A 26,023-nucleotide genomic window follows, 5' to 3' on the forward strand; every position below is an offset into this window, starting at 1 on the left:
GACTTTGAGGAAGTTTCAATTAGAACACAATTTAAAAAAATAAAAAGGCAGAGAAACAGGCCCATGAGAACTTTGCTGCTGAAAAAAAGCAGGATTTACATCACTATGGAGTAAGCAAATCCAGATGTAAAACAAGGTAAGTAACTACGGTGTCTGCTGAAACAGCCTCCCCAAAAGGAGCACGAGATTACTGAGAGATGTTTCAGCCACTGACACAAAAACTAAACTTTGAGATTGCAAAGCCTATTGAGCACCGGAGAATGCTTGATCCTGTCATTGAAATCACAAGCATCTCCCTCAACCAATACATCCCAAGAATCATCTTAAAATTACAATACTATAGTCCCTTCTGAAGAGAGCCTACACTTGATGCTACCAAGTCCAGTGTTTCTAGTCACTTTTCTTATTAAATCCTTTTTTAGTAGCTTAATTGAGAAAAATGTATAGCTATCTCAGCTGAATGGGTCTTTTTCCACTTTGTCCATCGCCGTAGGACTTGAACATTTAGCACTGTCTTGAGAAATATAGCATAGAGAGTTACAGGGTTACTCATTCATATAGAAATATGTTTCAAAAATCACACTCAGAATTCAGATTATATTAAAAAATACTAGCTTTTTGACTTTGATTTCAAAGTCACCTTATCATTAGCAAACCACAGAGAAGATGCAATGTGCAAGACAGGTGAAGGTCTGAGATCCGATACAGAAGACAGAGCAAGAGGGCTCATCTCCGACATTATTTAATGCAGAAGTGCTAAGCTAAGGACATCTAGCCTCTAAGGTAGATACTCATACCGGATAAACAATCCAAGCAGAATCCTTATTCTAAAGTCAAAAACTTTAGAATAGAAGTCATTGACCAAGATATGGACAATGTGTTCAGATCACAGGGACATCAGGAGGAAGAGGTTCTGCTTCAAGTACAGCGTGCTGTGAACATATTTTACTTTTCCACTGGCTTCTAGCGGTGTCACTGAATTTAATTTAAAAAAAAAGGCATTCTGCTCACACTCACATGACAATGATTTATTGCTAATTCTTCATTCCCTCATGGAGTTTATTTATGGTAGGCAACTGATAAAGTGACAAGAACTACGTGCCTCTGATTTTTATATATAATTTTGTTCCCTTTGTACTGAAGATTCTTTTCAAGTACAATACATCATTTAGTGACTCAGTAAACTCATAAGAACCTCAGGTCCACACAAAATTTTCCTAAAACAGGTGAAACTAGCTTTTGTACTTCAACCTTCCCTCAATCCCCTAAGGGACTGGTGTTGCCCTTCAGGTACCCAGACAATGTCTGTGAATGTCTGTGATCTTTAGAATATAAAATTCCAGCTCCACTGTATTTGTATGAAAGCCAATTCTGCATTTTTCCCTAAGCCATAGAAAATGTCAAAAGCCGTAAGGCATAATAACAGAGTTAGAGTCCCTGCTGTATTATTTTTACACATTAAGATATGTCACAGCAATTGTCGTACATAAGGAAGCCCAAGTAGCTTGTATTTTTAAAGGTCTTCAAGTGGATATTTACATGACAATGCCTGTGAAGACCCAGTAGGTGTGTTCTGCTAGGAAGACCTCTGTGGGTAATTTCTTTCTGTAACCGGCAAGAGGTTGTTACAAAGCATTGTAGGAATGTCTACAAAGTTGTTGTCAGGTAGCCAGAAAAAAAAATCTGCATTTTAAGAAGGATTTATTCGTTCACATAAGTAGACTTTACAGGTGTAAGTGGCTGTATGCTTCCACTGGCCCCAAAGCTGCGGCATCTACTTATTGAATTGGCCCATTACAGTTCTTAGTGCTGGTCAGACCTGTCCAGTTTTTAGTGCAAAGCAGAAAAATTAATTTTATTTACACAAACCACTAAGGTCCCAAGTTCATGTGAGCAAAGATCTGTGTTTAGGATCTATATTATGAAGTCTCTTCCCTAAACTCCATCAACAACATAAAGGCAATGAGACATAGAGTCTTCAAGAAAGCTATGCTGAAGCCTCTGAAACACAAGGATTTTGATTCAGCAAAGAAGATGAACATCCATTCCTGCCTATTCATAAGTCACCAGAAGGTTTCTGAAACACTGAACTTGCTTATAGAAAAAACACAGACTAGCAAACAGTGGAAACAAGATAATCTCAAATAATTGGGCTATGGTTTCTGTGACTGCACAGTGAGGTGGAAAGATCAGACTTGCAGTACATGGGCAACCCTTTACTGCTTTGTATCTGATTGTTGCTGCCCAGGCAGCTTCAGGGACCTGCAAGGCTGCTGAGCAGATTTGCAGAGATTGTACAATAGGTCCAACATTCCTGGGGTTGAGCTTTGCGCACTGTCAGTGAGAACCTTTAAGAATGGAGACCTGCAACTCCATGCTCTCAGGTGATTGTCCATAGCGGCAGTAAAGAGTGAGGAGTACTCAGAAACAAGATTAATTACCCTTTTGTTTTGGTCAATTCTTACTGAGTTATGAAAAACAGACAAAGTTTCTGCTTTTGAAATGTATGTGGTGATGAAAGACGTACATAAATTCTGCCAGCAACGTTAATTTCCCTTTTTCTGCTTTAGTGTGTCATGGTGACCTACAAAAACGTCCCATGGGCAACAGGGAAAACACTGCAAAGAAGAGGAGATGGTGTTAGCAATCAGGTGTTCATTTATTTGTTCTTTTTTTTCCTCTGGATTTTGTCAAACAACTGCAAGTCAGAATTAAAGTATTTTATAGCAAAGTCTTGTGTATCATTCTGTATTACTGGTCCTATTGTATTCCTTCAGCAGGGCAAAACAGACATCAGTTACTATTTGCAGGTTTGGAGATGCATATATTTATTACATCTTTCCTGAAAGGCTTGAAAATAAAAGCATTTTCATTTAGCTTATTAACATTATGCAAATGACAACATAACTAGTCTTGATTTGCTGCCACCACCTTGGAAATATTTAAATATTATTATTACTGAGCTCAAGCTTTCAGTTTTATCTTGGAAATTTATGCTTTTAGGCTCAATTTATGCTTGTCAACAAATAATGATCATAGATGTGATCTGGTTCATAATCCAGAGGTACTAGGTTACAATGTGTTGCCATGGAAACTGTGTTTTATTGCATTTTCTCTACTTGATTTAAGACATTTGACAATCACAGCAACTGTTTGCCTGTCTTCCCATATCATAAAATATTCAAAAACACAAACAACCAATAGCAGACATTCACACAGTTCTTAGACCTCACCATAAAAATTAAAAAAAAAAAGAAATTACAACCTTATATTTAATAGGGACCTTTTCTGAATAGTTTATCTCACAGAATGTCAAAGAGTGTTGGAAAATTCAATCAGAGGTTCGTCATCGAATGGACCTGTCTTGCCTGTGGTTCATTTTGTTTATTGCATCATATATCTTTCATGATCACTGGGACTTTAGCCTGAAACAGCATTTTCTTTAACAAGAGCCATGTTTCCTCTAACGTTGTTTATTGCATCTGAAACATTACTCTTTGAAACCACAGTACATTTTCAATTGAGCAAAGGTCTGTAACAGAATACAGCATGTCTGTGTTTATTCAGGATCGTGAGTAAAAAATATCCCAGTTCATGTAACATTAATCACTTTGCCAGTGTTCAGCTGAGGTCATTGCCACATTCCTAGCAGTATTAAGCCAAGTCAAGATTAATCACGTACATTAAACCCTGCAAGGAAAGCATGTGCAGCAGATCTGAAATTAGACATTTGGTGAAGGACTAAGAGAGCACTGTAACAAAATATGTTAGCAGTATTGTAGCAAGCTTTCAGAACAATTTGAGATTTTTACCTCCTATGCTCTTGTCAGCTCATCTATATTTAAGGCCTTGTTTCTGTCTCCTTCATTTAAGAAGTTTTAAATAAAACCACTAAAATCCTTTCTAGATTGTAGGAGTTATTTCCCCCCTTTTTTTTTTACTCATTCATATACTTTTAAAATGCATTAATATATTCTTTTGTAACTGAAATTTGGCTTCTGAGATTCTTAATAAAGAGGTAGTAAAATAATGAGACATTTTCAGATAGAAAGTTAATTATCAAATAGTACTTCATATCAATTGTCCTTTATACTTTCACTTCTTTTTGTATGTGCACATACATCAGTACCATAAAGCTTCACATTTTGTGCTGATGTTGCTGGAAGCGTAAAAGATGCATTTTACACTATGCCTTTATGGTCTACATGGTAGACAGTTAGAATACATTTGTCCATTCTTGTAAACTTCCATCAAACATTTGTTTGATTTTTTATGTCACACAATCATAAAAGGATAATTGAATGACAAATAATTTCCACTCAAAACCCCAAGGAGAAAACCCTGTTGTGACATGAAGTTTACAGTCAGTTATTTCTGTCTTGAGAATATACTAACATGTCAAAAAGACTAGATTCATGTTTTTAAAAATTTTAGGAAACTTGGCAATTCAGCAACATAAACGGGAACTAAACTGCTGAACTATAAAATTAAAGGAAGCAGATTAACATTATTTTGCCATTCTGCAATGGCTTAGCCATGGCCTTCAATACCAAATGCTTTTTTTTTCCAAAGATAACAGAAAGCTTTTTCATACAGCAACATCCAAAATCTAGGCTTGCCATGACTGTAACTACGAACAGTTGTGTCCTTATACAGCAGTACAGGGTCACAGAAGTGTATAAAACATGATCTCACACCATCAACTCATCCAAACACACAAAATGCTCCCAGCTGGGGATGGAAGGACCCAGCATTGAAGGCAATCCTTCTCTGCTTGGAAAGTTCTCTACTGCCTGCCTGACTTCTGTGACCAGCAGGAGCAATATCCCCACCTCAGGGTCCTCAAGAGAAAGGCTGTATTCTACAGGAAAGGTAAGTGGCATTTTATCTTGACAAAATCTCTCTGGAAAAGGTTGCCTAGCACCAGTTGCTGCAAGGGTTCAGACATGATAGCATTTTTTTATCTCCTTCTTTATGAACCTTCACTCAGCAAGAGTGGGCTTTTTGTATTAGACCAGCAGAGAAAGCAGTGAGAAAGTTTAATGCTTACCTGCTCTTAGAGAACAGCCTTCCTCTTGAATCATCAGAGGCAATGGTCACAGCTGAAGGCAGGAGATGCTTCTAGTAGCAATGACATTTATGAGACATATGTGTCCTGTCTGTTTGCCACAACTTTATGCTAAACTGATGTCTGGAAACAATCTTCAGTTCTAATTGGCACATATTCTTGATGTTCTTCCATACAATTAATCTTTTCCCTGTGGTTGTGTGCGAGGTTCCTCTCTGCTGCAAAGGCTTACAACATAGGATAAAAAGCCTGCTGCCCTCCTTGGACATACTATAGCTGTGTCTTTTCATGTTTTTATATAGGTCTCATATTTGCTGTAGGACTTGGGAATGAACTCTGCAGCCTTTGATGTTTCAATAGCATGTAGAATATATATTCTGTGAACCTCCTAAAATACTTATTGCAAGGTTTTCTGCAGTGGCAGGGATTACAATTTCTTTCACAGTGTCCTCTCCAAATCCATATTCTAAGGATTCAGTGATTTTGACTGTTTTGCCACAGAGGTGATGCGTGACATTCAATCTTGTTCTTCTCCTATACTACCTGTCTATCTAGCAGTTTGTCTACTAAGTGTCTGTAATATTTTTGCTTCTGCTTCATATCCTAAAAGAGTATTTATGAGAAATAAACTCACCTTCTCAGGTTTCTTTTTAACTCTTTGTAGAAAATAAAAGTTAAGATAACTTTAAAAAAACAATCCGAAAGGCAACATAAAAGAGAAGTGCTTGTGTCTCTTTTTTTGCCTTTTGCTCCAAAAAACTTTATTAATGCAAGTTAAAAGTAAACTGAAAGGGTCTCACATGTCTGCTGTTTATCAAACTGCGTATGTTTTCCCTGGAAATCAGTTTACCACTGGCTTTATTCAAGACCAAATTCATAGACTCACAGAATATGCTGAAGTAGAAGAAAGCCACAAGGATCATTGCATTTAGCTCCTGGTCTTATACAGGACACCCCAAGAGTCACACCATGAGCCTCAGATCATTGTCCAAACCCTTCTTGATCTCTGTCAGGCTTAGTGCTGTGACCACTCTCCTGGTGAGACTGTTACAGTGCCCAACCACCCTCTGGGTGAGGAATTTTCCTGACATCGAGCCTAAACCTCTCCTAACACAACTTCACGCCCTTCCCTCAGGTCCTGTCACTGTCACCACAGAGAAGAGATCAGTGCCTGCTCCTCCTCTTCCCTTCCCAAGAGCTGTAACCGTTGTGGGGTCTCCCCTCAGTGTCCTCTTCTCCAGGCCAAACAGACCAAGTGACATCAGCCACTCCTCACACGGCTTCACCCCAACGCCCTTCACCATCCTTGTTACCCTCCTTTGGACCCTCTCTAACAGCTCAATGTCTTTTTTGTGTTGTGGCACCCAGAACTGCCCCCAGCACTCGAGGTGAGGCTGCCTCAGAGCAGAGCAGCACAATCCCCTCCCTTGGGGATTGTCCCTTGCATGAGGCACAGATGGCCATGCTGTGCCTGATGCACCCCAGGACACGGGGCGCTCCCGGCTGCCAGGGCACTGCTGGCTCATGTTCACCTGGTCATCAATCAGGACCTCCATTGTACCAGTACCTGTGCAATCAGCCTTAGGTGATGCCATAATATTATGTTAGAGTAAAAGAATTAAGACAGTTAAAGTTTCAACACCATAACAACTTGACATTGTTTTCCTGAGTCTTTTTTGTTTTGTTTTGTTTCATGGTTTTGGGTTTGGTTTCTTTTTGGTTGCTATTTTTTGGGAGGGAGGTTGTTTGGGTTTTTGTTGTTGTTTTTGGCTTGTTTTGTTTTTAGCAGCTTGCTGCTGCTATTGTTTTTGTTGTTTGGTTTTTTGTGGGTTGGTTGGTTGGTTTTGTTTATTTGTCAATTCATTGATTGATTGATTGACAGATTGAATGAATTCCTGATATCCTATTACTGATTTGGCATGAATAGAAAATCTATGCCAATCCTAAAAATAGGGATGCCTCTTAGAGATAATTATCTGTGCTCAACTTTAGAGCTAAAGAGACAAAATTAATCTTTCAACAATGCCACTAAATGGTCCTAGGTTAGTTAAATTAATCACAACAAAGATAAGACTGTTGAAATCTTTTGTGGAAAAAAAATATGAAACTGTGGCTTCATGTGTGTGTAGTAAATGTTTCCCAGACAGACGCACTGAATGCCAAGGGATGAACCACACAAAATATTCCTCATGGGTAAGTCTGATTAACAGGTAAATAGCCTGAACAAAAGACCTGGAAAAAGCCAGTGGGTATAACATAGCAAGAAATCAGGTCACTTTGCATTGAGCCCATGTACCTGAAAGAAGTCACACAAGATTTACTTTGAATTTCTAAGATTTCTTACAAATTTGGAAGATTATTTTGTAGTCAACAGCCTGAATATTCTCTCTGACTTTTCCAAATAATTTGTCTTCCAAACCATTTGCTGCCTTCAGCTCAGCTCATCATCTGTTGCATACATTGATCTCACAGCCAAATCTCCTTAGTCTGCTATGAAAGCAGGTTTATTTCTTCCCTCCATTTGCTTAGGATTTCCCATGTGTCTCTGTGAGTTCCACCTTGATTTCTTTGATATATTCTTTTCACTGAGAAAGTTCCTGCAAAGTATACTGTTGTGAATTTATAATACAGTAATTCTTCTGCACTAAATCCCTCACAATGCTGATGCTCTAAGGACAGAGGCAGATCATATCTTTTTACTGCAGCTGTGCCAGAGGAAGGGATCCCTAGGTACCAAAACTGTCTAGCTATTCCTCTGAATGAGGTGCTTTCACGAGTATGTCTTATCCTGCTCTTGGAAAATGAATGAGAGCGGATTACGTCTAAAATGTGGTTGTTTTGGGGCTTTTTTTTTTTTGCAATTCAACCCACAGATCTGCTGATGGTAGGTATCTGTCCTTATGGTGCGGTCGAATTAAATGGTATAACCCAATTTCATGGTTTACTGCAATTAAAAGGGATTGTCTTGCGCTGTTCAGGCCTCAGTTTCCTCACCCTCACTCCCACCTAAACTGTACGCTACACTGAGCCCCTTAAGAGGTGACACATCTGCTCCTCTCTGACTGCAGAGTGCACTCATTCAACTCACTGAGCCAGCAGCAAACTAACCCCACAAAACAGTCAACAGTTTTTGTTGGCTTAACAAACTCCAGCGACTCACTTAGGGGTCAAATGACTGCCACATCTGTGCAATGGAGAGGATGAGACCACACAACTTGAAGGGCTGGAGAAAAAGTGGGAAACCCGGGCCTTAGAGAAAGGAACTTCCTCTCTTGGCAGCAGCAAGCTGTTAGAGCAGCTGAAGTGTCTGTCTGAACTGCACCCTCACCGTGCACAAAGGATGCCCATAGGAGAAAGAGTGCTGTAGTGTGCTGTAAAGTCACACCCCTGCATACTTTGCAGTAACTTCACTTGAGCTGTAACTCTTTTGTTCTGTGTTTGTTCTCCAAATTCCCTCCCTGCAGGCAGGTAAGGGAAGTAGCTTCAGCTAATCCCCTTAGCATACCTATTGTCTGTCTAAAGTACAGTCATTATGTTCAACAAGCCTTCATTGTAACGAGTCTGGGAGAGAGAAGACACAATCCACGTGACCGGGATACCCATTTGCCAGGATATTCAGAAATACAGAAAACCTGCAAGCTCACCACACCAACCAGAAACCCTAAATCTTACCCATTCACCCCATCGCTGCATTATGTCAGAGTTCAAATTACTAGACATTGATTAGGTGGGAGAAAGGTTTGCCAGAAAACTTTTCTGGCTGAATGCACATACATTGCACAGCAGAACATGTCGGGCCCCTCATCTAATTCTGTAATTAACAGACATTGCCCTGTTTTGGAGAGATCAGCCTTTTTGTGAACGCAAGTAATGCCAGTGACTGGGACAGAAAATGTGGGTTTGAATTAAATGTTCAGTGACCAGTTTTAACCTATTCCCTTCAGTAATTAGCAAGAATATTCTACAAGAATCAATGGCTTAACAACAATAGAGGCAGCTCCAGGATATGACTACTGGGCTGTAAACAACCATTGCAGATGAAATAGAGTTATTTTCTACGTCTATTGTGACTTGTTTATCATTGCACTTCCATGTCTCTTCCCAGAAGTAACTAAATAGCATCTCTTCCAGGAAGTGCCCCCTCTAAATCACTTCTGGTGAAATGGGTTCGACTACTTAAGCAGTGGGGAAAATAGTTTTGCTAATTTGCCTCATTTTGGTTGAAATGATCTGGAGAGTGCTCAGGTGGAGGGAATATGATGTACTGTCCCCAGGCAGAAGATGAGCTGTACATCTTCGTTGGCACAGCTATTTGCGGAGTACATTGTTTATCTCTACTGCTGCAGTCTCCCAGGGAGACAACAGGGATATCTTCAGAGTAAGAAACTTTTAAGGTGCATTTAGACATACATTGGATAAACCATTAAAACATTATTTCATTTTAATGATTTGTATCTGCAAGGACATAAATTAGTAATGGCTTATCAAACCTTACAATTGAAGTTATTTTAAAAGATTCCTGAATAGTAGGTGTTAAAAAACCCCATTATATATATATATGTGTGTGTGTATATATATGTATATGTGTATATATAAATGGATATACATATAGTCTCACACTTATATTACTACAGAAAGAGCTAAAACCAACTATTTTTTGTCTCTCACAAAAGAAATGGTTCACACATGTTGACTGGTTTGAAAGTTTCCAAGAGAGCTGATTGCCAGCAATTATTTTGTTTTATGATGCATTCTTTCACTCTGTATTTGGTTTTGCTCATATGGAGTGCTCAGTGCAGTACAAAGGTTTGTATAGGTTTGGAATTCCTAGATTTCTCTTCAAAGCTTGCTACTACTAACAGAGATTGCTTTAAAAAAAAGCCTTTTCCAGAGGTACTGGCTGCTCCTGAAATGCATAACAAGATTTCAAGGAAAAAAACTCAACCCATAAAGAGAAAAAATAATGAGAGGACACTAATTTTACTCATTCTGAGTAGGAGGTATAATGTCTTTATAAAGTAATAACTTAAAAAAAATACAAAACAATGACTGGCGGCTTATCTGGACCTTCCAGCTGTACTTCCCCCTTTTGCATTAGCAGTATGTGTTCTAAGGTTATGAAAAACCATGAAAATTGCATCTTAAGAGGAGTTTTATTCTTTTTCCTAGGATTTGATTGAAACAGACAGCTACATTTTGTGTATATATAATTAGGCAGTAAAATAGGCTTTGAAGGCAGATTTCTGTTTAGTATGTGAGTCACACGCACAACAGTCTTTCATTCAGCAAGGAAAGACTGATCTTTTTAATGCCTCAACTCGCTCAACATGTTTTCTGAATGCTACATCTTGCAGGAAAGAAAAAAAAGGAGAGAAGGGAAAAAAAAAAAAGACAACCCAAGCAGCTTTAAAGCCATATTTCTCTCTTTCTTCTGTTTTTTTTTTTTTTCTTGTTTCCCCAAATGAAAAACAATCTGAAAAGCCAATCTAGCTAGTCTGTAGTGATTTAACCTTATGACAAACTGATTTTTATCGTCTTTCTTTCCAGATTGTTGTCCAGGGCAGCAGTGAATGCTGCACCAGCTCTAGGCGTATCTAATCCCTCTCATAAAAGGCCATTGTGGTAGTAAAACTGAGACCAATGGCTTTTTCATTCTCCACATCTCAGCTCTCCAAAGTAATGGCAATGGGGTCTCCTCTTCATGTTTTTCTTTTCAGATGCATAATTTCTCCTTTTAATAAGGCTAAAATAGAGAGAAGTAAAAGGAACACAATCACATTTTCCTCAAAGCTCTTTCTATAAATACCTTCTGGGTAACTGAACTTAGGAACAATCATCTGTATTCTGAGTTGTTGGGACACTGTGTGAATATAGCAAACTATTCATGAAAGTTTCTGATCACTATGAAGTATGTGAACATATTCAAATTTTGGGCACTACGACTTAGGGCTTCATATTTTCTGCTTAAGGTCACACTGGCATTCTTCATCATCCTAAAGCCTAAAGATACAATAAAGGCAGTGCTCAACACCAGGACAGTTCTCATACTTATTCCTTGCAAAGTAATCATGTAAAAGCAATTACCCACTGATTTTGTGCATTTGCAATGCATTGCTCACAACAATATTTTTCCTAAACCATAATCCATGTATTTTTATAAAGAACAACTAAGAAAGCTTGACAGCAAATATTCTCTGGGTAAAAAAAAGTGTATTTTCCTTTTTTTCCCCCTCCCCCAAAAAGCCTTGACCTCGGTGCTAAATGTTTTCATTAACAATATGCTAACAGAGTATATTTCAGAACTAGTTCACCATTTGGAACAGCAGTATGAGAGAGTTGGTCTGCATTTGATTACAATTTTTTATTTGACCTCAGAGGAATGCTTTTAACCAGCAAAATACAAAGTGCTAGATAAAAAGATTTAGAGCCAGAAACTTTTCACATAAACTCATTTCTCCAAATAAAAAACCGCTGCATTTTAATACACCTGATTAATATTGATACACTTGCAGATATCTTTTTATATTACCATTAAAATTAAAACTGAACAAATCTGTTTAAATAATATACAACTTTGATTTGGGCTTTTTTTTTTAATTTTGAGAGCATTACATTTGTGCCCTTAAAATTACAGAAGTGTAAAATGGAAAAGTAAAATTTTATAATAAAAATAATATAATTTATTCCTAAATTTCAAACTGGGACAAAAGGAAGGAGAGGTATTTGGTCTGCAAAACAATATTCCGTGGTCCAGAGCATGGAACAATTCGTAAGTATCCTTGTTGTTTAAATACAAGAAATCTTCTGGGCATTCTTGATGAATATGCACTAGAATACGCTCTGTAGAAGCAGTGATCCTCACAGAATTTCTTCCAGGTCTTTTATAGTACAACTGTGGGAAGATATTTGAAACAGCACTTCCGGCTCTGGGACACCACAGGCTTAGGCTCCAGAACAATTCCTAAACATCTCCTAAGGACTCAAGACTTCTTTCATGACAATTACAAAAAGCACACCAGGTTTTTCTTTTTTCCACATCCCCAGTGGAAGTTCAGAGAACTGGACAAAAAGTCTGCTTACATCCCAGCTTAAGGGTTTGAAACCACAGAGGATCTTTACATAAGGCAAATAAAACTGACACCCCTGTGTGATTCTTGGGACTTGTTTTCTCTGGTCCCAAAGAAGAGAGCAGTTGCAGTCACTGGAAAGTCTGCTTTAATAGCAGCTATTTGCAATACAGGTCTAAATCTAATGCAGATGTTCTTAATCACATTACACTTGATCTCAATATGCTTAACAAACACAGTCCTCAGGGCACCCTGTAAGGTAAGTAATCACTGTTACCCGAAATTACAAGTGAGGAAGCAGAAGATTTGTGATGAGAAGACCTGCAGATTTCAAAGTCCAGATTGTGCAGAGGCTTATCAGCTAAAGAGACCACCTCTGCCCTCTTGTCTGACACAAACGGTGCTAGGTTTAGCTCACACCACTGCTCTAAAACAGACAGATGTGAGGAGTTCAGTATGGCTACAGTCACAACTTGCTTCCATTAATACGAAGAATGATCAAGCAGATATGATTATGTCACTTGGTGCATTCCCTGGAGTTTTGGTTTGTTGTTCTTTGAGGTTTTTTTTCAGTTTTGGGGGTTTGTTTTTGGTTTTGTTTGGTTTGTTTTGTTGTTTGTTGTTGTTTGCTGTTGTTGTTTTGTTTTTTAATTTTCTCTTTTATTTACCAGGCTTCTTTTAAAATTAAACATTTGGAGTCATACTGCTGAAGAAAATGTCTAAAATCTGGATGGGTCTTCTCCTCAAATGTCAATAGTGCAATTCAGCAATGTTTCAGGTACCTGCATGGAGAATGTAAACCTTGAAATGAGTAATGTCTCACCTGATTGTGTTTCATCATCCACTAAAAAACATAGCTGTGTTACTTTTGGCTGAAGGAATCATTGATGTTTCTACATTAATTTGTTGCTTTAGTTACTATTTCAAGGCAAGATTGCCAAATCACAGAAGTTGTCACATAATGATTGTGAGACAGCTGAGACCAGACTGCGCCAGTTCTTCAACTTCTGTACTAATCTTCCCTTTTTGTATTTACACTGTGCCTTTACTGCCTCCCTCTCTTGGTCTCATCATCCCCTCTCCTTCTCTCCTACTGTCTCACTCCTGTTTCCTCATGCTGCTTTTAGAGCAAGTCCCTTCTTGTGTAGCTGAGGGTACAAAGCTTTCTTTGTGTTTCTCTCCTGCCCCAATACAGCAAAGGAAACAACAAAAGAGCAACAAGGACAGTCAGGAAAGCAAGAGGTCACAGTTGCTTGCTCTGGTACACATAGAGACGTTCTTAGGGTTATTCTCTTCACTTGCAGCTCTAGCAGCTAACATATTTAATGTGTTTAAATGCTTCTCATCCTGATTATCAAAATCTTTGGTATTTGTCTTGTCCCAGAGCATAGGTTTTCTCCTTCATACCTCTGCAGTTTTTAAAACTACTGGGTTCAAACCTACACCCAAACAGACTCTTATTCTTCTCTCGTGGGTTTTCAAGGGTCATTCATCTTCAAGCTCCTTTCTGTCAAAAATGTAGCAGCATGTTTTCCTCACTGTTCCCGCGAGGATGATATACCCAACCTTGGCTTTGAAAACTTTCGGAGTCATTCCTCACTTTACCAGACAGTGCACACTCTGACTGTTAGTCACCTTTATCTTATTCCTGGTATATGCTATCTGATCTTGTATCTGGCCTATTCCTTCTGCTTATTCAACATCATGCTTCTTGCTCTCCTTTCACGTTGGGAAAGTCCCTCTAAAACCCGCTTCTGCTGCAGACTCCTTAAGCCTAACTGGCTACTCCTCTGCAAATTCCATTTCAAGACTCATCTTTCCTCTCCCTGGCCTATGACTCCTAGCCTTTCCTCTATGAAACCAATCCAATCCTATTCACTAAGCCTCAGTTTCATTTCCCCATGCTCATTTGTTCTCTCTGAAAATGTGAAGTACTGTACCTAGCCACTGGCCTTTTGTACATTTTTCACCTTAGCAAGACTAGAACGTGGACACGCTGTCCTACTAAAATACAGAAACTGCATCTATCATTTCTATTACAAATTATAATGGACTATGAAACATTAAGCTTAGGCTATGACAAGACTGTAACAGATTTCAACATGTATTGCTTGTTTCTCAGAACACACTATTTATTATGAAAGAAAAAATGCTTTTAACATTATCTGAATATTTACACAAAGCACTACATAAATAAATATGCTGTTTAAATTACTTGAAAATTTGACCATCTATACAATGACTGAAGGCTATACTCATGTCTAGGTAAAAGGTTTGTAATTCTAATTCTACAGCAGAACCTTGGAGAGCTGTTAATTTACAGAATAGAAAAGACTTACTAGGTCATTCAGTCCACTCTATTGCCAACATGGAGTAATTACCCGTCTTATTTATTTTTAGTACTTTTTCCAGCCTAATTTTTAAGTTCTATGCCACAGGACTTGGGAACTTCTCATTTATTCCTTCTGTATTTATTTCACTGATTAGCACATTACACTGGTACGATATTTATTTATTTTCAACGGTTGCTTTTCTCTTTTCCTCTTCTATTTTTATATTTTCCTTTCTTTTTTTTTTCTTCTTCTACATTTCCCCCCACTCCCCCCTTTTTTTCAGTTTTGTTCTCTTTTGTTTCCTTTCTTTTTCTTTTTCTTTTTCTTTTTCTTTTTCTTTTTCTTTTTTTTTTTCTTTTCTTTTCTTTTCTTTTCTTTTCTTTTCTTTTCTTTTCTTTTCTTTTCTTTTCTTTTCTTTTCTTTTCTTTTCTTTTCTTTTCTTTTCTTTTCTTTTCTTTTCTTTTCTTTTCTTTTCTTTTCTTTTCTTCTGCTCTCAGAAAGATAGTTTTAATCCTGTTTACTTTTTACACTCTCTCTGTACTCCCAAATAAATATACATACGCACATAGAGGCTCTTTCATATATCATTCCATCTAGTTGTTAGGTCATCTTTGTTGCTCTTCAATAAACAACATAGCAGCACTTTGCTTCCATATAGAAACTATATTTGTATGCTGAAACGTCAGAGACACTGACCTCTAGATTAGGTATCAAACTGAGACTCCTTGTGAATATGCAGATAAAATGTAAAAGAGTTTATGGACTGCTTAAAGAAGAAGGAAACATTGCCAGGATTGCCTCTGGAAAAAACAAATGGTATCTAATAGAAGTATTTACCAAGTGTATAATGACTCCTCTGTAGTTTGTATCATCAGTTCCCACACTCTGGTCTATGGATCACTGGCAGTCAGCAATGCTGTAATAAATTACCCACAACTAATCTGCAGAGCCAATAGCTTGTGCACATCAACTGAAAGTTTGTCCATAATGCTGTGGGATGTTCTGAGGGTTCTAAGGATGCGCTAACCCAAAATTTTCGAATCAATACAATTTCCAGTGCACTGCTTTCAAATCTTATGAGAAAACTTTTATGCGCTAAACGTTGTACAGGAGAGAAACGCCACTCATTGTTTACGTAATTAGTCTGACAAGTGAGTGCTGATGAGAAATGGATTTTTGCCCTCTCTTTGATGCAAGTTGAAGAGAAAGAGAACGATGGGTTTATCTTTGCAGAGACGCTGCCAATAATGCCGAGATCGGAGGTACGGACCCGTACCCGTGCTCCTGCAACACCGAACACGGGAAGAAAGGAAGAAGTGGAGAGAGACTGAATGGGGGGAGGCAATTATGGCTTTGCTGCTAATGACGGTAGGCCTAGGTGGCATTACTGCAGTTTATCTCGGCAACTTTAACCCGGCGTTGTCAGCGGCGCCGGGCCGGAGAGCGCCCGCCCCGCTCCCCTCAGGCGCGGGGCCGCCGCTCCCCTGGGGCCCGCGCCCCGCGCGCCGCCGGCCAATGGCAAGCCGCGAAAGCGATTTTTCGCGCGCTGATTGGGCGCCGCCCGCTCAGCGCTCGGGGAGCGGGCAGCGCGCGGGGCCCGCGGCCGCGGGAGGGGCGGGAAGGCGCCTCTCTCCCCTCGCGGCTGCGGCCCGCCCGGGGCAGCGGGACCGGCAGCGCGGGCCCTCCGCCAAACAAAGAGACCTTCGACGGCGATTTTCGTAGCGTGTGGGATGCATATGTCTGGCAAGGTTAAAACAAAACAAAACAAAACCGACAAAAAACGAACAACCCTCCCCAAAAAAAACAAAACAAAAAATCGGACAGGGACCAGGATGGGTGAATGGTGATCTCTTGGTATTATTAGCGGTCCACAGCTGCACCAATTAAGTACGGATTTCCTATTTTAGACAATCATCACTAATTTATTGGTCTGTTGTCTGTCTTGTAAAATGCGCAGAAATACAAAGTTGTAATCTAATTTGGAGAGCAGGTAGAAAATAAGGCGGAAAAATCACACAGCGGGCCCTGGCCGCTTTTTGAAATACCGACGTTCTTAATCTGACAAGACAATGTGAGTTCAGTGGTCCTTTTGCATCCGCTCATGGGAATCGGCTGCTGCAGAAAATAACCCTTACCCACGGGCCGGTAAGCAGTCTTGCTCTAATTTCTGCCACAGAAATGGGTAAATAAAACCCTGCTTTGTCAACCATGTGGTACGCTGGGCAGGCTCCTTCCCTATAGACACATACACAAATGCCAGGAGGGAATGGGGCAGAGGGGAGGCTCCCCTCCGAAATTTGTGATTTAAGGAGGTTTTTAAGGATACTTTACCCATCAGTTGGCCTGTGTAGTTAGTAACCCTCTGCGGCTGGCTCTTCCCCTGACTGTTGCTTTCGAAAATTAAAATGATGGTGTAAGGCAGATAAAGCAGAGGCATTTTTGTAATCTCTACCAGTGACTGTTCTTGGCTAGTTAACAGACCATCTATTCAGAAGCAATTTTCTTTGGGCTGAAATTATGTGCTGACCGTAGCAGATCACTTCCCATAATACCCCTTCCCCCACCCAACGCTAAATACAAACCGTCTCCTACTCACTGTATAATAATGTGAAAATGACTGTAATTTTGCAGACGAGAAGCAGCCCAAAGTGAAACGTGTCTAAACAGAGGTCGATACTGAAAAATTCAGGGCCATTACCTAAATCTGAAAAATACATACTGTAAGGAAACAGGAATAGTGATCCACGACTAAGTAGACCAAAAGCTTGGTGTTGCTGATCTTAAAATTTTGCTAACCAGTGAGTGACATCACTCAAGAGCTACCCCCGGGGAAACTGTGATTTTCGGTGCCTTACGACATTATGCATGCCCACTCCTCCACAAATTGCTCATGCTGGGTATAAGTGTCCCCTCCCTGGGGGAGGGTGCCAGTGTCTCCAGCCGTGTCCGCTGTCACACCGGCTGCGAAGTGGCCGCTCACTGGTCCTCCTTGCGATTATCCCTGCGTTGTCCCAACACCAGGGCGGGAGGCAGGGATGTGTTCACTGTTCACACCACAGCATTTCTTGTTTGTGCTGCACACATGCCATTTGGTGGGGGTTTTTTTGTGGTTTTTTTTTTGTTGTTGTTTTTTTGTGGGTTTTTTGTTTGTTTGTTTGTTTTGGGGTTTTTTTGTGATTTTTATTTTTTTTTGGCTTCCTTCCCCCCCTTTGTAATGGCTTAAACATTTAATGTGATCAAGGGCCTTGATCACTTGAACAATGAACATATCCCTGCTAATAAACCCTTCATTATCAGCCCTTGAAGGGTAAGTATTTTTACACAGGAGAAAAGGAGCAGTCTCAGACTGGGCAGCCCCAAGGCCTCCCAAGGTAGCCTGTGTTGGTGACCCCAATGTCCGCAGTGTGAGGGGCTCACAGGACCTGGAGGGGCAGCCTTTTCTTCTGGGGCCCCTGGTCACGGTGACCGGGTGGCCATAGCGCGGTAGAGTGCCACGCTACGGGCGGTTTTTACCCCCACTAGTCTTGTTTCTAGGTCTGGGGGCTTTGCTCCTCTGGTACCTCTCCGCTAATCTTCCCTTTCATTGAGAAGCCTGCAACGCGGGCAAGCTGACGCGCGTGATTTGCTCAGCTGGACGAAATCCAAAGAGGTGTTCTGTCACCCTGTCATGGGTGTGCAGGACATCGTAAATGCCGCGCTTTGACTTCTTGCCGGAAATCTTGACTTGGGCGATGCGTACGTTTGGCAAGAAAAACATCCCGTATCGATTTTCACAGGGAGATCAGTCCCAGCGAGATCAAGGGGAAGAAGAAAGGGGGGAAAAAAGTCAAAGAGAGGGGAAAAAAAAAAAAGAGTAGATCGTCCTTAAGGATATTAAAAGGAACAGGGTGTCTGCGGGGCTAGTGCCCCCTACCTCCCGACCCTCCCGTGCCCGCGGGCGGCGGCCACCGCCGCCGCCCCCATTCCACCCCCGCCGTCCGCGAAGGGTTAAACGCAATTTAACGCAGTGGTGTAGCATAATGGCTCCCAACGTAAACAAAAGGAATGATTAAGGGGGATATTTTCGAGCTACACAAAGCCCGATAGGGAAGATTTGTGTTACTAATTCCTGTGAAAGGATGTTCACGTGGTAGTTATAGGGTCGCTGGCATTCACACTTCAGTGCGTGCGGCAGTAAATCAGCAGTCTGGAAACAAAAGGGTTATTTTCTGCTCCCCTTCCTTCCGAAAAAGAGGCAGAAAAAAAAAGGAAGAAAAAATGAATAAAACCCGACCTAACTTAAGCCATATTGTAAAAATGAACATGTAATAAAATACATGAGAAGCTGTAAAAATTAATGCAAGAAAGAGGGCTGATCGGAGAGCGGAGCAGCGCCCCGGTGACCCCCAAGCAGAGCTGGGGGTGCTGCCCTACCCTGAACCTCCTCTCAGCCCCTTCCTCCAGACACTGTTTGCTTTTCTCCTCCACTAAGCACGCAAATAATCCCACATGTGTATCAGCAACCCTCTCTCCCTGGCTTCAAGCTGTTATAATTTTGAATGAGGGGGCATTTAAAAAATTATGACTGAGATTCTAAATTGCCTCTTTGAAACCGGCACAGAAAAATCATTCATCATGGCTTCGAAAACTGCCCTGAAATTAAATTAAAATGAAATGAGGGAGTCTTCCTCCCGACGTGTGAGTCTTGGCAGAGCTACACTCCACCTTGGTTTTCTATTTTTTTCCTTCCCCTCCTCCCCCTCTCTTTTCTTCTTTTTTCTTTCCCTTCCCTCATTTATTTTCCTCTCCCTCAGCTTTAAATGTTATGTAGGATAATTGAAATGGGAAACACGATTTTGTATCTGGCTGCAGCAAGGAGGCTCGGTGTAGGCTGCGGGCTGCAGAGCGGGGGGCTGCGTGCGTGTGCGTGCGTGCGGGTGCAGAACGTGTGAGTGAGCGTACAATGTGTGCGGAGGTGGGGGTGGGCTGGTGCGAGGGTACCGGGCGGGGGTGCGGGGGTGCAGCGTGTGCGGGGCCGCGAGGCGCGAGTGCGAGCGGGTGCCGGGGGTGTGAGTGAGCGAGCGAGCGAGCGGGTGCGTGTTTGTGTCTCTCGCCCTCGCCGGCAGGCAGGAGGAGCGGCGGGCCAATGGCAGGGCCCGGTTTCATAAAAGCTGGGTGCTGATTGGCCGGCAGGGAAAGGGCATCGCGAACAAAGAAAAGTCCCTCTCAGGTACCGCGCGGAGCGAGGCTCCCACTCCCCCGCCTCGGCCGCTGCTGTGGGGGCAGCGCCCCTGTCCCCTGTGCCTGTGTGTCAGCCTGTGAGGGGACAGACACGCATGCCGGGTTTGCCTTTCTGCCCAGTTTTTATTTTATTTTCGTTTATTTTCTTTTTTATTTTTTGTCGTTGTTTTAATTTTGTTTCTAGAAAGAAAGAAAGGAAGGTTCATGATATCTGGTGCTCTCTTCCTCCAAACACAATAAATCTGTTGAAGACATTAGATTTTTTTTTCCTAAAATAAAAAGCGGCTGCAACAAAAACACACTCAATGCAGTTAGAAGGAAAAGGTCAACTCGATCCAATACAGACCGTAAGTACGGTTGCGTGGTGTGTCTATAGCACTTAGAGGGGATTTTCTTTTTTTTTCTCTGCAAACGGGAGTGTTAAAGAGTTTTGGGAGTTGAAATAACTAGGGTTCTTGGGGATTTTTAAAGGAGGAAGAAAACCCCAAAACAATCCCACAAACAGGGTGAGTTATTTGAGGGAAGGAAGAGGGTGAAAGCACTGTAGCCACACAAATCATACTTGACGGTGCACTTGGGGGGCGTTAAAGCGTAGTGCCTTTTTTGGGTTTTAACTAACCCAGGGTGGGGGAGGAGGGGGAATAAAAGTGACACCATTACAGCCAAGTCTGCATTGCTTCCCCGCCCCCCCGGGCCCCGAGAGCACTGCGCTAGTTAGCAGGAGCGATGGGGCACCGACAGACCGGGAGGCACCTCGCATGTCACACCGAGGCACCAGAAACGCGAGGCTGGAGCCGGGGGGCGGGGGTGGGATCGTCCCTCGGCGGCTGCCCGCTTCCATCGCCGTCTCGGTTCTGCCGGCCCTGAGGCGCAGCGAAGGGAAAGCCCTGAGGTAAACGGGCCCCCCCCACCCGGGGAGGTGGCGGAGGGCTCGGCGAGGCGTTCCTGGGGGGCACTCCGGGACTCCAGCCGAGGCGGCGGGCCGGCGGCGCGGGGCCGGGGCAGGGCGCGGCCCGCCCCACCGGGTGTGTGAGGGGCGGCCCCGGCCCCGCTCGGCGGCGGCGGCGGCCAATGGCGCCCGGCGGCGTCACGTGACGCGGGCGGCGGGCCCGCCGCGCCTCCCCCTCCCCCCGCCCTCCCGCCACCGGCAATTCATTACGGCTTTTAGCTTCCCATCGCCGGCTAATTAAAAATACTAAGCTAAAGCTCCGAGACCGTCTGACTTGGGAGGGGGGAGGGAGGGATAGGGAAGGGGGAGGGGGTGATAACGGTAGACTGCGAGGTTTGCTGAGACAATAAGGTGGGAGCGATCTGTCCTGACAAAAAGGTCGTCTGCTTTATTTCCTCGGACTCTAATTACTGAATTACTTACCGCATGACTGACTGGCCCAAGCTCACGGGTTTTTCGTTGTTATTATTTTTTTTCCCCCCGAGACAGCCATTCGAAACTGATACGTGCCTATGCTGGTGGTTTGCTTTTTTTTTTTTCTTTCCTAATTCCTATTTTTAAAAAGCGCTGGTCTAAGGCTCGTGGGGGAGGGACGGAGAGACGAACGGACGGGGACAGGCACCCCCCTCCCCGAAATCTTACCCCTGGGAAAATTTAGTTCGTTTGAGAGCACGCAGTCCTTCCTCCACTCCCACAAAATGTTTTGATAACCGGTTTATCAGATCAGTGATTCCCCCCTCCCGCTCCTCCTCCTCTTCCTCGCCCCCCCTCTTCCCCCTCCCCCCGCCTCCCCCGCCCGTTTCCCCTCAAGTTACTTCAAGAAATCAGATCTGTCAGGACGGGCGAAAAAAATGCCACTTCCCAACTAACAGGCGGAATCCAGCCCAGATTTTCAGTCCTTTCTTCTTTTTTTCCTTCCTCCTTTTCACTAATTTATCCCGATGTTAGCACATTCTGTCTTGTAACACCCGGGCGCCTGTAGGTTTGTTTCGTGGGATCATTACTTACTGATCGGGATGGCTCCCAGGTCCGGGGCTGAAGACGGAGTGTGAAGTTGGGGAAACATTTTTTTTCTTTCTTTTTTTTTTGGTTCTTTTTCTTCTTCTTCTTTTTTCTTTTTTTTTTCCTTTTTAATATTACTGTGGTGTTTATTACCTCTCGGTGCTTATTCAGGAAAAGCAAACAAACAAAAATCTGGTCCTTGATGCTTCACTTCTGAATGTGAAATATTACCTCCCAGCTCGTAAAGTTGTGAGGCACAGCATTTTTTTTTCCTTTTTTGCTTCTTTTATTCTTTAAGCAAGGACGAAAAAAACCTAGACAAACAAACAAAAAAATGGACTTCTGATCCGTGTGCCAAAGTAGGGGGAGATATGTTATTGACCTGTTTATACTGGCTGAGATGATACTTGCTTTCTACTTCTTGATCACTTGCTCTTTAAGTAAAATGAGGCACAGAGTTGTTGCTGAGACGAGTGGGAACAGCATTTTGATTTGCTGGTTTAATTAAAAATGATAAAGGATTAAAGGTAAGCATTATGCGTATGTATGTATAAATATTTCGGCAGTTGACTGTAAAAGGGAGAGATCCCTTTAAAAATCGTTTTAACTAAGCTTTGTCAAACACACACTCATTTGCGGTCACTGAGGCCACCTTGGTGCAGATCACTTAAAGTGTATGTCTTAATCAGTTTCCTGTACAGTCAGTAATACTATATTTAACAGACTTAACAATTGTGTGACCTAGGAATACATTAGAGCTGCTTTTAGAACTGTTATCTTAAGGATATTTTTTTAAAGGAATGAGAATTTTTATTTCTTCTCACTTTTTTTTTTAATTTTAACCTATGGATTTTAATATTTTCCAGTAAACATTTGAGTTTGTAGGTTGTTTTTTTTTTTAACAGAAGGTGTATTGTGGCAGGGAAAATGAGGTTTCCCACTTCCCTTAGCACTCTCCTCCTCCACCCCCCCAAGAGATTAAGTGGAATTGGGGGGTAAAAGATAATACAGGAGAGTCACAAAACTTCAAGGGTCTGGTTTAAAAAAAGCCACAAAATCCATGGAATGCACTGAAGAGTGAATCCGTGTCCTTCCTTTTCTCCTTTTCGTGCCTAGGTGGTGGTCCAAGGGGTTAGATTACAACATGTGCTCCAACAGCTAGGCACCACTTCTCTGACTGTATTTCCTAAACTTTGTGGATTTAAATAATGTAGATAAATTTTTTCTTCCTTTTTTTTCCTTCCTTTTTTTTTCTTCTTTTTTATGGACATGGCTCTTAAAGAGAGGTTGTGGATGTTGGTATACAAGTAGATTAAAAGTGCTCATTATAAAAACACCACAGCCACTGATTCTGGCTTAACAAACTTAGAACGTGGCAATGCTGAATGTTTTTGCTCCCCCCTACCTTGCCCCCTCTTTATTGAGTGACGTTATATTGTGGTAACACCCAGACAAGAAATACTTGACTGTTTCCCTCCTCACAGGACAACGTGGATGTGGACTGCAGGTTGTAAGCCTAGACACACCTAGGGGAGGAAGACAAGAAGAGTTGAACTTAAGAGAGAGCCCAACGGAGATAAACGAATGTCCCCACATCTCCAAAGAAAAGTTCATCGGATTTTTACTCTAGAGATCTTATCTTCAGGATGTCATTGAACACTTCCACTGCAGGAAAAGGTGTGGATCCAAACGCAGTTGACACTTATGACAGTGGCGATGATTGGGAAATCGGTGTTGGGAATTTAATAATCGATTTGGACGCCGACTTAGAGAAGGACAGACAGAAATTTGAGATGAATAATTCTAATACCACCACCAGCAGCAACACCAGCTCCAAGGATTGTGGGGGTCTGGCTTCCAGTGGGCTTAATGCTACCTCAGCCTTAGCTGATGGCCTAAAATTTGCTTCTGTTCAGCCCTCTGCTCCCCAGGGGAATTCCTCTCACAAAGAGACTAGCAAATCAAAAGTGAAAAGGAGTAAAACTTCTAAGGATGCTAATAAATCTCTGCCTTCTGCTGCCTTGTATGGGATTCCTGAGATCAGCAGTGCTGGCAAAAGGCAGGAAGTCCAAGGGCGCCCTGGAGAGGCAACTGGCATGAATTCAGCACTGGGTCAAAGTGTGAGCAGTAACCCAAACGGCAATAATAGCAACACCAGCAACACCACCACCGTTACCTCTTGTGGGAAAAACAAAGAGGAGAAACCAGGTAAAGCCCCAGGCAGCAGAGGCTCCAAGCGGGATAAGGATGCAGGAAAATCCAGGAAGGACAAGCAGCATGACCTGCAGCAGGGCCACCCCAATGGCGGTGGGGGTGGCAATAGCCAAATTTCCTCTGGGCACCTCTATGGCTTCGGGGCCAAGGGAGGCAATGGTGGAAGCAGCAGCCCCTTCCACTGCAGCTCCTCTGCTGTGGGGGAGGTGAGCAAAAGTACCCCGGATTCAGGGTTAATGGGAAACTCTGTTTTGGTAAAGAAGGAAGAGGAGGAAGACGAGAGCCACAGGCGAATCAAGAAATTGAAAACAGAAAAGGTAGGACAAAGCTCCTCTCCACCTCTTCTGTGTTTCCCCATCCCTATAATAAGTGTTCCATGAGTGTATGTCTGGCTCCTCTGTCCTCTGCTGTGTATTTGTGACATGCGTATGTCCTTCCTCCTTCCCTTAAAAAAAAAACCAAACCAACCCAGAGACCTCTTCCCTACATGGAAGATACCATGTTTCCAGTGTGCTGCACTTCCTTGTGATTTCCTTTCCTGTCATCAGACCTGGAGAACCTTTCTGTTTTTCTGACTGAGCTGTCCCCAATTTTAGCAGAGAGCAGCAGTACCAGTGGGATGGCATGTGTTCGCAGGCTGGGGCTGCAGAGCTCAGGCTCCAGGTGCAGCAGGTCTTGTAGGTGCTGGCTCTTCCACAACATCAGCAGGCATTCATGGCCATTCCTCTCCCAAAGTCTAAAGGAACCCCTCTCCCTTTCTCTGACCCTCTGCCTAGAGCTGGGATTGTGCTTGGGGAGGAAACAGGAGCTGTGAGCAGAGGCCGGGGCTCTGCCGTTGCGCTTCGTGGAGACGCAGGATGCTTATTGTGTTGGGAGCTTCCGTGGCACTGTAGCCCAGAGGCTCCAGAAGCTGGTATAGCGACTGGGAGGAAGGAGCCAGCAGACAGGCAGTGCCTCTTGTCTTCCTGGAAGGAGGATGCTGGGAGGAGGGAAATGCACCTTGTGCTGAGAATTGTGTGCAAAACAGCTTTTGGAATAGAGTGGAGCAGTTTATCTCCTGTCTGGAGGAGTTTTCCTCTCTGAGCAATGCTGGCTCTTGGATTTGAAGTGCTTGTTTGTTGAGAGGTTGAAATGATGTCAGAGAAATCAGATGGGAGTGTGTGGTTTTATTCCTTTCAATTTCGGATGCTTTCTGTATGAATAGATGGCCGCTACTCTATTATTTGGGAAAGGTGGAGTGAGACATTGTTGTCTTTGTCAACTGCTGGTTCAAGGATGTTCTGGTGTTGGTGGGAGTTCTGTCTCGTCCCTAGGGCAGAAGCCATCTTCTAGGGGGCCAGAGGGTGAGTGTTGGCCCAGGATTACAAGTATGGTAAATTCTACAGGTTGTTAAACAAAGGGAACCTGCTCCGCTTGAAAAATAAAGCAAACCAATACCCTCCAGATGAACAATCTCAGGGTGTTAGTATTGTTACTGTATTGTCAGCTGTTTGTCCTAAATGACCTGCTTTTACAACTTCCCCGACTGAACATTGCAACGGGGAGACTTTCGGGAAGGTGTTAACTGTACGGTCTGCAAGCGTCTGGGAGGGCTGAAGGTCTCAGGGAGCGGGAAGTTATCTCTTCTTACGACTGGCTACCAGCTTTTTGTATTTCAGTCATGAAATTTTTGTAATACGAAGTCGACTGGAGGATTAGATTTGGGTGTTTGTGATAGCAGATATTTGTTAGTACTGGAAGATAATTCCAAGGGATTTGTTCAAGGCAAGGAACAAATTAAATTTTATATTGTATGCATATTATTGCTTTTAAGATAGCATATCTGTGGATGAATTTGAATGAGCCTTATGACCTTGTCTAAATGCAGATGAGAAAACCAGATTGCTGCGTAATTCATGTGTATATGTTTGCATTTTGATTTATGAAAAGTGCTGTTCATGGCAGAAAGGTGTCCAAAAATCTCATGGTCTCTTTATTATCTTAGTACAGTAGGCATTTACTTCTGTTGCCAATAGTCTTCAAATTGCAGTTCTCTAATCTGTTTTAACTATCTAGATAAATTGCCCTAATCCGGTCTTCACAATGGCTGTGGTTAAAGAGTCAGAGCCATTTGATTGGATTCAGTGGCTGCCTGGAATGTGGGAGGTACTGCCCTTTTGCAACCCCCTTA

General features: G+C 42.4%; 1 protein-coding gene across 5 annotated transcripts in view; it reads left to right on the forward strand.

Annotated features, from left to right (window-relative positions):
- Nucleotides 1–19,645: 19,645 nt before the first annotated feature.
- The window catches only part of ZNF608 (zinc finger protein 608), an 86,300-nt gene continuing 79,922 nt past the window's right edge, over nt 19,646–26,023 (forward strand). For 2 of the 5 annotated variants that reach the window (XM_030969168.1, XM_030969172.1), the window contains exons 1-2: nt 21,434–22,166; nt 23,124–24,170. In XM_030969168.1, the coding sequence (XP_030825028.1) occupies nt 23,286–24,170 (885 nt within the window). In that variant the 5' untranslated portion in view covers nt 21,434–22,166; nt 23,124–23,285. Of the gene's footprint in view, nt 20,036–20,078; nt 20,581–20,965; nt 20,989–21,433; nt 22,167–23,123; nt 24,171–26,023 lie in introns of those variants that run through there. The other 3 variants (XM_030969169.1, XM_030969170.1, XM_030969171.1) reach the window with 3 other exon arrangements.

The sequence above is a fragment of the Camarhynchus parvulus genome, chromosome Z (assembly GCF_901933205.1).
Source record: "Camarhynchus parvulus chromosome Z, STF_HiC, whole genome shotgun sequence".
Lineage (NCBI taxonomy): Eukaryota > Metazoa > Chordata > Aves > Passeriformes > Thraupidae > Camarhynchus > Camarhynchus parvulus.